The 14,425-nt window shown below is 41.9% G+C and overlaps 2 protein-coding genes across 2 annotated transcripts; one reads left to right on the top strand and one right to left on the bottom strand.

Annotated features, from left to right (window-relative positions):
- Positions 1-3,211: 3,211 nt before the first annotated feature.
- Positions 3,212-10,177, bottom strand: mmp21 (matrix metallopeptidase 21). Its single transcript, XM_070852346.1, has 15 exons — positions 10,158-10,177; positions 9,603-9,686; positions 9,228-9,324; positions 9,037-9,111; positions 8,551-8,625; positions 8,368-8,451; positions 8,151-8,236; positions 7,997-8,072; positions 7,824-7,869; positions 5,849-6,762; positions 5,175-5,314; positions 4,916-5,057; positions 4,269-4,526; positions 3,955-4,127; positions 3,212-3,517 (listed from the first exon to the last, which is right to left on the bottom strand). Exons 2-15 carry the CDS (start codon positions 9,663-9,665, stop codon positions 3,212-3,214), a joined length of 2,535 nt encoding a protein of 844 aa, XP_070708447.1. The 5' UTR covers positions 9,666-9,686; positions 10,158-10,177.
- A 368-nt stretch (positions 10,178-10,545) lies between these two features.
- bccip (BRCA2 and CDKN1A interacting protein) lies at positions 10,546-14,372 on the top strand. The gene is made up of 7 exons (XM_070852441.1): positions 10,546-10,710; positions 11,063-11,137; positions 11,244-11,324; positions 11,440-11,526; positions 11,640-11,827; positions 12,639-12,804; positions 13,023-14,372. Exons 1-7 carry the CDS (start codon positions 10,573-10,575, stop codon positions 13,191-13,193), a joined length of 906 nt encoding a protein of 301 aa, XP_070708542.1. The 5' UTR covers positions 10,546-10,572; the 3' UTR covers positions 13,194-14,372.
- Positions 14,373-14,425: the final 53 nt, after the last annotated feature.

Genomic DNA, 14,425 nt, shown 5'->3' with positions numbered 1-14,425 from the left:
ACTTGCCATGACATTTTGTTTCTTTGCTTGTAATTGATTTCTACTTCAATTTATTAATATAGCCTATGGAGTGCCTGAAGCACAGCGCTAGTTATCTTGGGCCCACCAGGAGCTTAATCTTGTCAGATGAGCTGAATTAATAAGAGTGTTCAAGTAACATATTGATTACAGAATCAATGTCTGTTTCTTTGCACCGTGCTCAAATGATTACTATAAAATGAAACAGCATTAAGTAATAAGGCGAGTATCTTTTTCAATCATTCTGCTTCAATCTAAATTTCCATTTTTTGATTGATAGTATGTAAATCTTTAACCGTAGCAAGAAAAATTTCAAAGAAACGGATCACTAAATAGATTTTTTCCAGCACTTCTAGGCTTTTAGTGATAAAGCTTTTACTGCTTTCTTCTGAATCAGGTCAAAAGCTTGTTACACTACAAGGAATGAGTCCCACTGTATTGAAGGGATTTTTGGAAATGGAAGTAACATGGTTTCACAGGTCACATGATATCCTTTCTTGCCTTTGGGCAGCTATGGATCTAATTCATTGTGAGGAGTATTTCTGATGATATAGGTTTTACATATTTATATCACATTAATTTTTCTATACCATAACGTTTAATGGCCACTTATTACATGTGTGATAGTACAGTTACATTTACATGTGTTTCTTCTAACGTTATAGGTCCAATCTATCTGACATGAGAAGTCACTCCATAGTTCACAATATGTAATTACTGTATGTTTTTTGCATAAATATCTCCTTTTCTTTTTAATTTTAAATTATATATGTCTAAAGTAAAACAAAGTCTGTAAACAGAGTAAGAACATATCCTACTAATAAGTTTCTTCTCACTAATGCTCCTATTCATGAGAGGTCATTTAAGGTTGTTTTCATATCAGTGTATTGATAGACTTTAGACTTTAGACTTTAGACTTCTTTATTTTATCCCCCATAGGGGGAAATTTTCTTGTTACAGCAGCAACAATATAAACAGGGACAGTGAAAGAACAAAGCAATAGAAAAGACAAAAAATAGCAAATATAAATATAAATATAAATATAAATATAGATATAAATATATGGATTGTGATGAAATGAAATAAATATTTACACCATAGGATATTTACAGGAATGGAATGGCATGGATGGTAGGCAGTATATTAACATCAGCCAGTGATGCTGGTGTTAAAGAGTCTGATGGCTGATGGGAGAAATGACCTGCGGTAGCGTTCCTTCTTGCAGGGTGGGTGCCTCAGCCTGCTGCTGAAAGAGCTGCTGAGGGCCCCCACAGTCTCATGCAGGGGGTGAGAGGGGTTGTCCATGATGGACTTGAGTTTTGTTAGTGTCCTCCTCTCACCCACCTCCTCTATGGAGTCCAGGGAGCAGTCCAGGACAGAAGCGGCCCTCCTGACCAGCCTGTTCAGTCTCTTTCTGTCCCTCTCTGTGCTCCCTCCTCCCCAGCAGACCACTGCATAGAGGACTGCAGACGCCACCACAGAGTCATAAAAAGTCCTGAGCAGAGTCCTGCACACTCCAAAGGACCTCAGTCTCCTCAGCAGGTGGAGACGACTTTGGCCCTTCTTGTACAGGACGTCTGTGTTGTGAGACCAGTCCAGTTTGTTGTTGAGGTGAACACCCAGGTATTTGAGGGTCTCCACCCTCTCAATGTCCAGTCCCTGGATGTTCACCGGTGCAGTCTGGGATGTCTTCCTGCGGAAGTCAATCACCATCTCCTTTGTCTTGCTGGTGTTGAGCTGAAGATGGTTTAGCTCACACCAGTCAACGAAGCTGGAGACGACCTCCCGGTACTCCTGTTCGTCCCCCTCTGACACACACCCTACGATGGCTGTGTCATCGGAGAACTTCTGGAGGTGACAGCTCCCAGAGTTGTAACTGAAGTCCGAGGTGTACAGGGTGAAGAGGAAGGGGGAGAGTACTGTCCCCTGTGGGGTCCCTGTGCTGCAGACCACCATGTCAGACACACAGTCCTGGAGCCTCACGTACTGCGGTCTGTTGGTGAGATAGTCTGTTGTCCATGCAGCCAGGTGACAGTCCACTCCCGCTCTTTCCAGCTTCACCCTGAGCAGTGACGGCTGGATGGTGTTGAATGCACTGGAGAAGTCAAAGAACATGACCCTCACAGTGCTGCCGGTGTTCTCCAGGTGAGTCAGGGATCTGTGAAGCAGGTAGATGACTGCATCATCCACTCCAGTGCTCGGTTGGTAGGCAAACTGCAGTGGATCCAGATGTGGGCTCACCAGGGGGCGGAGGTTTTTGAGGATGATCCTCTCCATGGTCTTCATCATGTGAGAAGTGAGGGCCACAGGTCTGAAGTGGTGGGGCTCCCTGGGGTGCGTTGTCTTTGGGACCGGAACCACGCAGGAAGTCTTCCACAGAGCTGGTACCCTCTCCAGACTCAGGCTCAGGTTGAAGATGTGCAGGAGCACCTGACAGAGCTGGTCTGCACAGTCCTTCAACAGTCTGGAGCTGATGCCATCAGGACCTGCGGCCTTCCTCGCCTTGGTCTTCCTCAGCTCACTTCTCACCTGGTTAGCTGTTATGGAGAGGCATGGGGTGTAGGGGGAGGGGGGTGTCAGAGTGCTGGGATGGTCCGTGCTTTGATGAGTGGGGGGAGGGGCGGGGGCAGAGTCAAATCTGTTGAAAAACAGATTAAGTTCGTTTGCCCTCTCCTGGTCTCCTTCCAGCCCCCTCTCATGGCCTCTGCTGTGACCAGAGATGGTTTTTAGTCCTCTCCAGACTGCCCTTACATTGTTAGTCTGCAAGTGGCTCTCCATCTTGGTCCTGTATCTGGCCTTGCACTCCCAGATCTTCTTCTTCAGCTCCTTCTGCACCCTCCTCAGCTCCTCCTTGTCCCCAGATCTGAAGACTCTCTTCTTCTCCTTCAGCAGGGCCTTCAGTTCTGAGGTCACCCAGGGTTTGTTATTGGAGAAGCACCGTACTTTCCTGGTGGGTACGGTGTTCTCCACACAGAAGTTAATGTAGTTGATAACACACCTCATTGTATTCAAGCCAACAGAAATATTAGGCTGTTTTTGTCTTTAAGACCTTAAATTACAAAAAGCTTTCCAAGTAAACAACGGATGTCCACACAGATGACGACATGTGCACATACAACAACAGGTGAATTAGTATCAATCAGTAGACCATACCAGCACACATCAGCTGTAATGAATCTCTGCTTCGGCGGCCTCAGCGGGTTAGTTTCAGTGCAGTGGGATGAACGTTGCAGATGTCGAACCAGTGCTGATCCACCTCCTTGTGTGGCAGCAGGCCATTTCGTGGCAGAAAGGGCCGGCGCCAGCGATTGCGGCTGCTCACCACCTGCCAGAAGCGCGTGCCCTTGAGTAGAAAGATGGCATTGTGGGTGTAGGAGAAGAAGGCAGCATCAACGTTGCCATCTGGATGGTCTCCGCTTGCCACTGCAGGGAAAACATCTCTGATGTTTTTGGGGAAGCCTCTTGCCAAGCTGTTGGCTTCCACGTTGAATGCATACACCTGTTTGAAGAGATAATTGTTCTGCCTCTTATATAGAATTCAATTCAATTACAAGATGCAAACAAATCACAGAGGAGTTGTAGCAGCTTTGTTTGCATAAATATATTCTCCCATGATGTTGAGAAACAATGAATTAGCTTGGGCTTTCATCTCTACCAGATCGTATATCTACCTGATATACAAACTAGCATTGTTAGATTACTAATCACAAAAGGAAACAGTAGTTCTTACAATAAATCCAGGCTGGATTAAAATTTTAGAGGGGCCCCAAGGATATCCCTCCACCAGAATATACATAATACCCTCTGTGCATTGTGTTACCCATTACAGGCCTTCTCTCATACAATCTCCAATATCTTTGTTTCCAACACAACTAATCTACCAGTCTGTGCACCTCCCCACTTATCATGCGTCAAAGAGAGGATAAGGATTCTTACATGAGTGTTTTTGAAGAAGTAGATGTGGGAGTCCCTCCTGTCATAAAAGGCTGTGTCAATGGGACTCAACACCCCCGGGAAAGCCTCAGAGATTGACCTCGGATAGCGATGACCTTCAGGGTCCTGTCTGAACACCTGGTCATTCTCACTGTCATACCGCCAGAACTGAGTGCCTGCACACAAAAACAACATTAAGTCAAATGTATCTTTATTCAGCTATTTCAACTACTGTATGAAAATGATCTCATTGTTGCCAAACTGCAGTACATGTACGCACATAGAGTATTTAGATGTGTAGGCTTTTTTAGGCCTACCTTTAAAGAAGTAAACAGCATCTCTTTTTCTGGACCACACATGCACGTATGCATCCACTCCTTCCATGGGAAGCCCACGCCAGCCAGTCTGCAGTGCAACGGGATCTCCATAGCGTGTTCGGTTCTTTTTGTTCTCATACAGCCAGTACCAGCCATCTCTCATAAAATAGGTGTTAAAGCGGATGACCACCTCCCCGTAGGGTGTCTTCTCCTTTCTGATCCAATCAAATACGGTGTTGAATCGACCTTTACAGCCTCCTGGATTCAAAAACAAGAAGCACATTATAGAAAACCTATTGGTTTTGTGTCAGTGTGTTAATCCCGAATCTAATTCTCTCTTAGTCTGTGTTTGTGTATTTGTGTGTTCTCGTTCTTGTTACATAGTGAGGACTAGCACACACATTTTACCAGCATAGTTAGGACATTTTTGGGAAGTGAGGACATTTTGGCCGGTCCTCACAACTTCAAAGGGGCTGTTTGGGGGTTACGATTTGGTTTTAAGGTTAAAGTTAGAATTTGGGTTAGGGTAAGGCATTCTGTTGTGATGGTTAAGCTTAAGGAAAGGTGTCATTGAGTGTCCTCACGCAGATAGAAGAATAAGTCAATGTGTGTGTGTAGATCCACAAGATGGTGCTGTTACTACGTACCATAAAGGTGCTGTATGGCTTTCCTGTCCGTCCAGTCCATCTCAAAGCCTGACTCATGGGGCAGGTAGCTGGGCTGCATTATAGAGCCAGGTCTGTAAATGTGAGGGAGACCCAACACATGGCCGATCTCATGAACTGCCACCTAACAGAAAGGAAAGTTTAAAAAAGATTTAGAATGACTGAACTGTAACTGAAGCTGTGGATATTCTTTTTTCAATATGATCTGAAGATTCCCTGAACCATGCAGCAGTATTCATACTTTTAGAAGGCTGATCCCACTGCCAGCATTGGGACCAGTGAAATGTTCGTCATCATCAAAGTGTATATCTCCCAGGAACCAGGCGTGGGCAAATTCTTGACCGGTGCCATCAAATCTCTGCTTGCAACCCAGATGCCTTCCTGTGTGGAATATAGTTGTCAATAAAAAATGCAATTATATCTCTGTCATATATATCTGCAATATCTACACATAAAAGCAATATGCTACTTCTAACAAGGAGCAGGTACAGTGAAATCATCCAGACATACAAAGCTTTGTTGTACAAATCCAACATTTTTTGACTCTATGGGACACTGAAGATACAGTTACAGGTGAAAAAAGTTGGTTTTTCACAATAAAGCTATTGCTGTAATCTATATGGGTCTCAAATGATGGCAAAATAATTTAATTTTAGCATTTTACAGATACTAGAATTTACATTTTTTTAGTTTTTTAAGTAAAATGTGAATTGTGTACTCTCTGTAAATATATGTCCAAGTGAGAGAGGAAAAAACCTATGTACCATACTGTACTTCAGCAAATATGTGAGCAAATAAAATTTGCTTAGATTAACCATCAGAGATTCTTGATGTTATCTCTAAGCAAAGAGTAGTACTAAGAGTTTTCACTAAGAAGTCCTGTAATGGCTATCATGTGTATTGGGTCAGACCAACCTGTACCGAAGCCCAGCTTGATATCAACGTTCTCCAGGTGGGAATGTGTATCCTCCACAAACTCCAGCGGAGACACCTCACTCCACATCCTGAAGGCCAGTCTGAAAATGTACCTCTGATCTTCAATAGACAACTGACTGCTGTAGCCTTCTCCTATCAGCCTCCATTTCAACACCCTCTTAGAAAAGGCCATGTAACCAGTTTCACCCAAATCTCTCCTGTGCCTGTTTTTGGATACCAGAGTGGCAAGGTGGCGTTTCCTGCGTCGCACTGCTTCACTCTGATGGATGTTCCCGCTGGAATTCACCTTCTGACTCTCCGTGTTGATATCATGTGAGCTGTTCACAGAACTGTTATTCAAAACTTGATATTGTAAGTTAAAGTCCTCTGTGTAATTCATGCTGGTGTCATTAGAAATGACAACATTTTCTGTGTTATTAAAATCGATTGCGTCATCTTCAAAGGAGTTAGTGGTGCTAAAAGAAGTGACACTGATTATATTACTTGCTGTGTTGTTACCGTCAGTCTCATTGAAAGTGTCACTGAATCTGTTTTCAGTATCTAAGGCACTACTGTTCTCAGGTGTTACAGGAGTGTTCAGGTCAACATCTTTGTCGGGGACTCCACACCGCGGTTTGTTCATCGCCTCCTTGGTGGCTTTATCAAACACACCTGTAACAGGCAGGCCAGATACCTTCTGAAACTCTTCAAGTGCTGAAATAAACGCTCGGCTCTCAGCAGCACCATTGTGGTCATATTGATCACCACCACGAGGAGCATCCCTTGAATGTGATCCCACTGAGGTTCCTTCCTGGATCAAGTCTTGAAGGTCTTCCAGGAAGTCATCATCAAAAGAGGTGTCTGAATCTTCAAACTGGATCTCCTCCCAGTTCACTGGCTTAATGAATCCATACCTAAGGAGAAATAACTATAACAAGACATGGGTTATATTGTATGGTTCCTATAATAAATCATAAAATGGTTAATCTAAAAAAAACAGAACAGTTTGTAAGATAGATTAATATATTAACAAAGAGATTTTTACCTCTGCTGTGTGCTTATCTGATATAACCTCGGCTTGGTGAGAATTAAGGTTCTGCACATCTGAATGATCCCGATTATGGAAAAGTTTCTCTGCATCAGCTGAGCTAATGCTCGTCCAAAAAAGCAAAATCAGCTGGATAAATGTCAGCATCGTGGTGCTGATTTACTCATGTGACTATTTACAAGTGAGATGACGGCAAGAGAGACGCGACAGTGTTTTATAGGCAGAGCCTGAGTTCTTCCACACCCATCTAAAGGTGTGACTCTCTGGAGGTATCCCACTTTCCTCAGCTTTGTGTGAAAAGTAAACCTCTCTCTACTGTCTCCAACTGCTCAATGTCACTGAATTGTATGGATGTGTCATACACGCTCCATTGGTTTTAAATGGGCTGTTGTTGGCCTGTGGAAAGAAGTTAAAACCTTCACTTTCATGTGGACAATAACAGTTTAAGACAGCTGTGACTTCTGACAACACCTGTTCTGAATAGGACACACACACACACACACACACACACACACACACACACACACGAGCGAATGTTTTACAATGAATAACCACTGACCAAATTTTTATATCCTCACACTGACTTAAGTTTAATTAAAAAAAACAACAACCCTACATCGAATGTCTTACGCAAGCTTAACATAAATAAAATCATAATTATATTCATTTACATTTTTGAGTCGATTCTGCCAACAGAAGCTAGTTTTTCTCAGTGCAAATTAGCTGATGTACATTCAAAACGGGCAAGATAAGCAGTAAAGTAAAACAGACAGATGACAACACAAATAAATAATGCAGAATACATAAAAGAGAGAAGATAAAGAGGATGGATTTAGGAGCCTTTGGGGGGTTACTGTAGAGCTTTGGCTATAGCTGCTGCCAGGTGTTCAGCTGTTGGCTTTTCTGCAGTAGAGCTGACACACAGACCTTCTGCTGTCATGGCGTCTTGCGTAGTAGGCCCTATGGCGGCAAACTGGGAACAAACAAGTTTATGTAACTGTCAGAGGCACTGAAGAACAGTTAAGTACTGCAGATTCATGCAATTATTTTACGCGTGTGACTATGAGGAGGCTGTACCTTTATCTGAGTCAGCTGTTCACCCGACAGCCTCCGCACCACTTCTAGGCAAAACTTCACTCCTGATGGACTGAAGAAAGCTATGCTGGCTGGAGTGCCCTGAAATAGCACAGACAAATGAAGAGACGCAATATTTAAAACGGTACGTTCTAAAAAGCAGTAGGAGTGGAGTCCTACCTGCTCTGTGAAATAGTTCTTCAGATTTTTCTCCAGATCTGGATGCTCAGCTGTTTGATAGACAGTTAGCGTCTCTAGGGGCACTCCTGGAAACAAAGAAACAGATCCCCGCAGTGATAAAGGCAGCACAATTATTATTTTATAATTAGTATAACCCCAGTGGGACTTTTATCACCTTGAGTTTTAATCGTGAGGCACAACAGGGGAAAGTGCTTACCATTTTCCCTTAAAGCCGTAGGCAAGACTTCTCTTTTGATTGAGCCACAGGGGAAAAAGAGTGGTGGAATATTTGTGTCCTCTCCTATGATTGGAATTAAGTATAAGGTCATATTAGTTATCGGAACACATTTTCTATTAAACTGAACTCTGAGGAGTGTGAGAGTATAGAATCATATCGTACGTTCAATAATAACACGTGACAGGACCTCTGCTGTCCCCGTGTCCTCGCCCAAAGGGTTCAGACCCAGATTTCGTACTGTGGGGGAAGAAAACATAAAAAGGGATTGGAAATAATAAGATATGGGACGTTGATATCAGGAACATATTACTGAATGATTACATAAATAAGTAATTTTGTCAAATTCATTTCAATGAATCCCATTACTAAGTACACAACTCATAAAACTGACAACAAAGAGATCAACTGTCACTAAAACACACATCAGGAAGGTGCTGCACCTGCTTAACTGTGCGTCACAGCAAACTGTGACTTGTGTACAACCGATTTTCCAATGACTGAGAGTAGTAACATCATTTCACACACTCCTGTCAGCACCTGGTGCTTGCCACACTCTGCTAGAATTAGCATTAACACAGCAAAGGTTTATAAAAAGCACAATGCACAAAGATAGACTTTTAGCCAGAAATGTATTTATGTGTGACTCACCTAATGCAGCAGTTGCCTTCCCAACCACATATATGGTCTTGGTGTTCCACTTGTCCTTCACAGAGCTGTTCCATTCTGAATCAGTAATTAGGAAAAGAATAACAGATGGTTTCAAATCTCAATTAGCGTCCATTATAGCGACCTTCAGGGTGCAACAATTTTGTTTTTGAAATGCAATTGTGTCCTCCTACCTTCCCTTCTTTCTTCTGCCTCTAAGCACATCTTCACAGCCTCAACTGCTCTTGGACTAGTAAATATAAGTCCTCCGTGTTTTTCGGGCTGGAAAAGCTGAAAAAGAAGGAAGTCATCGTAAACAACAGATGCATGATATGGATGAAAAGAAATACCAATTCAATACTGTGACAATGGAATTCACCTTGTCTGACAAGGTGTTTAATGAGACAAACTTAAATGACAGCACGGGAATTAGGGTCGCTTTATGTCCCTGTGATGCCAGCTCCTGTGGAATCAAAATAAGAAATCATTAAAGCAAAGTGCAGTACTGACAACAGCTGAAAATACAAATATGAACATAGAACAAGAGGATCTAGGGAAAGTGCATCTACCATAATATAAGGATCAGGTCCAGACTCTCCATCTCTTGGCTCCTTAAGAAGCAGCACATTCATCTTGAAAAAGACCTTAAAACCCTGGATTAAAAAAAAATAAATGAAAAAGAATGCAAAAGCACAAACAAATGAATGCAGTTGTCAAAGATGCAGCCAAATTCTGCAAAAACAGTGAAGACAGAGGGTGTGAATGCACAGCAAGCTAAGCTACACCCATAAACTGTCATATGCAAACTGCTGATAACAATACCCCTGAGTCACGATTATTGGATTGCATGGTAGAAGCAAATAAAAAGCAATAATGCCACACCTTCTAGCTGAGTGTATTTTGAATGTATGAAGCTTAAACGTGGTTTATGTTCTGCTGTGTTATTGTTTACATTAGCAAGACACACTGAACGACAGTTTAGCTACAGCGACCGCCCCCTTATTGGGACCAGTCCGTCATGCCTAGTAATAATAAGCGACTAATGATGGTATCGTAGAATGATACAAACTATAAAGGATAATAAAAAAAAAGACAAAATACTGCACGGAATTCATGTAGGCTACCTTGACTTATCACTTCCGCTGAGTGCATGACGATTTCAACCAGAAGGGGAGACATGACATCATATATTTGGGTAACCTCACAAAAAGTCAATTTATACGCGGAAACTATCATTTATTTATCAAAAATAATACATTTAAAAATCATACTATATAATACAGATACTTATTTATTGCAGTAGCATAGCAGTTTAGGCAATATAGATAATTTACCCCCCCTTTTAAAATGGTTTATTCCATTTTGCAACAGGGCGACAAGCCAACATTACGGCTCCGATGGTTGCTCCGGCAAGCGGCAAGAAGCGTACATTCGGAGCCATAATGGCGGCTTCCGAGCTTCACTTTCCTGCTTATCTGTAGCGGCACTTTACGCTTTGCCCCGCCCACCCAGTTGACGCATGTGTTGCCGTTTTGCAGCATGGCTTCTTCTGCTAAGAGGAGAGCAGTAGGCTTGGGTGAAAATCCCGAGGAAAGTGAGAACAGCTCTGATGAGAGTCCGGAGGAGGAAGATGATTCCGGAGAGGAGGACAGCGACGCGTCAGAGGAGATCAATGAGGTAAAAAAACCACTCTTCTTTGAATGTGTATGTGATGCATGGCCTTGCTAGCCAGCTAGTTACTAGCTAGCTAAGTCACCTGTCGGCTAATAGTAAACGAAGCCACATTAGGGTTATTTACCATTGCTGTCAGCCAGGACTGAAGAGATTAACACTATTAAACTCGATAAACTGAAATACTTAAACTGTTTCACTGTAACTACTGTAATAGACGAAAGCATTACACCACGCATATCTCATTTAAAAGGTATATTAAACAACAAGAGTTCACGTGAATAAATACTTTGCACACCAGCTGGCAAGTTTTATATTTTTATTAAGTGCTCTGTACTTTCTTAATTCCCTTTTTTAGGAGGTAGTTGTGGACTTTGAAGCCCACACCATTTCAGCCAACGACTTCAATGGCGTCAAGAAACTCTTACAACAGGTGTGGGAAAATATTTCAAAGTATTTAAAATAAAGTTTTGCATCTAAATGATCATGTTCATAATTAAAGTCTTGTGCTCACTGACGTCATGTCTGCTGTGTTTCAGGTCTTCCTGAAGGCTCATGTAAATACGTCAGAGATGACAGACCTCATCATTCAACAGAATCATGTTGGGAGTGTCATTAAGGTTAGTTACTCAATAGTTCAATCTCATCTCACATTTGACAACAGTTTTAATTCGATCATGTCGACTCTCAATCACTCTCAATCAACTCGATGATTCATTTGTCACTGCGCTCCAGCAAGCTGAGGTGCCGGAGGACAGCGACGACGACGACCCAGATGAAGTGTTTGGCTTCATCACCATGCTCAACCTTACAGAGAGAAAGGTACGGCCTAATTGGCAACTGGGGGGGGGCTTTGATAATTCAGGAATTCATGTCATGTGACGTTGGTTCGTTAAAAATTTTCACTGTAGGTGTGTGTCTGATGCTTTTGGCAGGGAGTGCAATGTGTGGAGGAGGTGAAGGAGCTGATCGTGGATCAGTGTGAGAAGAACTCCACCCACAGCGTGACGGAGCAGCTAGAGCAGATCCTCAATGACACCAGCAAGCCTGTGGGGCTCCTGCTGAGTGAGCGCTTCATCAACGTGCCTCCACAGATCGCCCTCCCACTCCACAAACAGCTCCAGTGAGTTCCAGTCTTTCCCCTTATGTCCTCCTCAGTATTTCCTCTCAGGGAGAAATCGACACCAACTCATATTTAACACTGTTGCTTTTCACAAAGGCGTCATCAAATGCATCGTTAAACCAGCTTATAAATATCTTAAATACATTTTTTTTTATTCCTTGGGATCACACACAATCTGTTCCCACGGTAGCACTTTATTTCAGTTTTGCTCTACATGTGTATACTCCTAAGTTTTGTCTCATTTTTCATGAGCTTTCAACCAAATGAATAATTCAAATTGAAATTCATACAGGGATACTGCATTCAGTAGGCATTTTTAATCAGTTTCACCTCAATAGAACCAGAGCTGCAGCTTCCTGGAAGGAGTTTTAATTATGTATTTGTGAAGGCTGCAGCCACATTACACTTTTATTTCCTCTTTTTTTGAGGTAACAGGGACGTTGTCAGTGTAGCATTTGAAAGCAAAGTGATACCGCCACTGTGGGGGTAAAACTGTATGTTCATGTATGTTTGTAATCACACTATTGCATCCTGGGAGTGAAAATGGGGATGAACCCCTGGATCTTGAATGAACTGCTGGCTGTTGTCGAAGCTTTTTTGTTGACTGAAAAGGATACCTGACTTGATGGTGTTGAAAAAATATCTATTTTTTAACTGCTTTTTATAAATGGATTTAAATTTGGAATAGTTCCTCTCATTCTAATCGCTAAAGGAGCATCTGTAGCTAAAGTAAAGTAGCCTTGTTCATGGTAAAAAAAATGAATGAGTCTTGTGTACAGGAAAATAAACGGAGAGAAATTCTGTCCTCCAGGGATGAAATAGCTGAAGCTCAGAGGACGAATAAACCCAGCGGGAGGTGTCACTATTGTCTGATGATCAGCAAGACCTGCAAAGAGGCAAGCAAGAATATTCCAGCCAGAGGAGCTCCCAAAGACGAATACATGTTTGTCAATGCAGAAGAGGAATTCTTCTATGAGGTAAAATCAAGCAGATTCTAAGATGCTAACTTAATGTTTCATAATATAGAGTATTTTACTTGCAGTGTTTGACACTTAATAAAACCTCAGTGTTTAACCTTTTTAATCATATTATTTTAATACATTTACACCCTCAAAGAAGAAAGAAGTGACGTAAAGCAGTTGCATTCATGTCTAAACATTCTCATGTTTAAACACTGCCTATATTCCCCTCACAGCAAGCCATCATGAAGTTCCACTACTCGGTCCAAGAAGAGGCAGATTCCTGTTTGAGCGGCAGGTGGTCGTTCGATGACGTACCCATGAAACCTTTCAGGACAGTGATGCTGATCCCAGCAGACAGAATGCCTGCCATTATGGTCAAACTCAAAGAGTACCTAACCGTGTGAACCTCACAATAAACAAAGACACCTATGCACACACCGAAGACCTTCAGGCTCTTGGAAATGGTTTAACATATTTAAGAGACTCTGTATGGTTTGGCACCGTCAGAAACGGTATTGCCAGTGTTTTTAAACCTGTCATCAGTCATTTAGTACATTTTTCTATAATTTTAGAGATGCAGTTTTTACAAATTCATGGCTTACTGTACAGAAGAAAACCACCCTCATAGCTTTTAGTGCAGAAATATACATCTTTCATGTCATGTGAATATGAATAGAAACACAGCATAAAGTCCTGTTTTTTTTTTAGAAGACTTTTGTTTATAACAAGATTATGAACCAAGACAAATGATACAGCTTTTGTGTTAATGACAACGGCTGATATGAGCTTGGAGTCCAGATGGAAGAAGATAGGGACTGTGTCAGTTAAGTCAATTTACTGAATGATAACTGATACAGATTTTCCTTAATTACTTAATTTGGTAGAAGGCTTATTTTCACAAATTTGATTTGGATTATTGACATGACATCAGACATACAAAAGCTTGTGTGAAGAGGAGCATTGTACCAAAGCACCATTCTACCAAGGATTTTCCAATTAAGTATTTCTGTAGATCTCCTGCCATTGACTATTAATAAATGTACTACACATCTGCAAGCCTTGACAAACATCTGCTTTCTTAACCTGATAGCATGTCATCTTATACATATTGTTTCTGTCTCTAAACCTTACATACCGCATTAACCTGAACAGAAAAGTACACCAACACCTCTGAAAAGGACAGCTATGCATAGGAAAGAAGGGAAAGGATGTAATAAATGATTTTTCCCAGCAGCTTGTACATGCATCAAAGTGCAAGACCATCTCTTTGAATCAACCTGTGTGCACAGGAGGTGTGATGGGATGTTTTTTTTTCTCCACCTTTAAAGTTCAGCAACAGACAACATCCATCTGTAGCCCCTCTGCTGCTCATTAGTCTAAAAAATCTAAACGTCAGTCAGGATACACACATTTCCAGACAGACCGTGTTATAAAGGGGAGAGCAGAGCAGGGGATAAAGGTGAGAAACAAACAAAACCCCTTCAGATGCTAGCACTCAGGAAAAAAAAGAAGAAAAGTACTGGAACAAGGAGGCTATAACTTGTATTGGACCACAACTAATAAAAGGTGTTCATGATTTACTACATTTTGTGACGTGTCAGCTCATTGAACAACACCTTCACCTTGTGGAAAGGTC

This window comes from Pempheris klunzingeri, chromosome 20 (genome assembly GCF_042242105.1).
Source record: "Pempheris klunzingeri isolate RE-2024b chromosome 20, fPemKlu1.hap1, whole genome shotgun sequence".
Taxonomy (NCBI): Eukaryota; Metazoa; Chordata; class Actinopteri; order Acropomatiformes; family Pempheridae; genus Pempheris; species Pempheris klunzingeri.
Note: the sequence above shows the minus strand (reverse complement) of the source record. Positions and strands in the feature narration are given on the sequence as shown.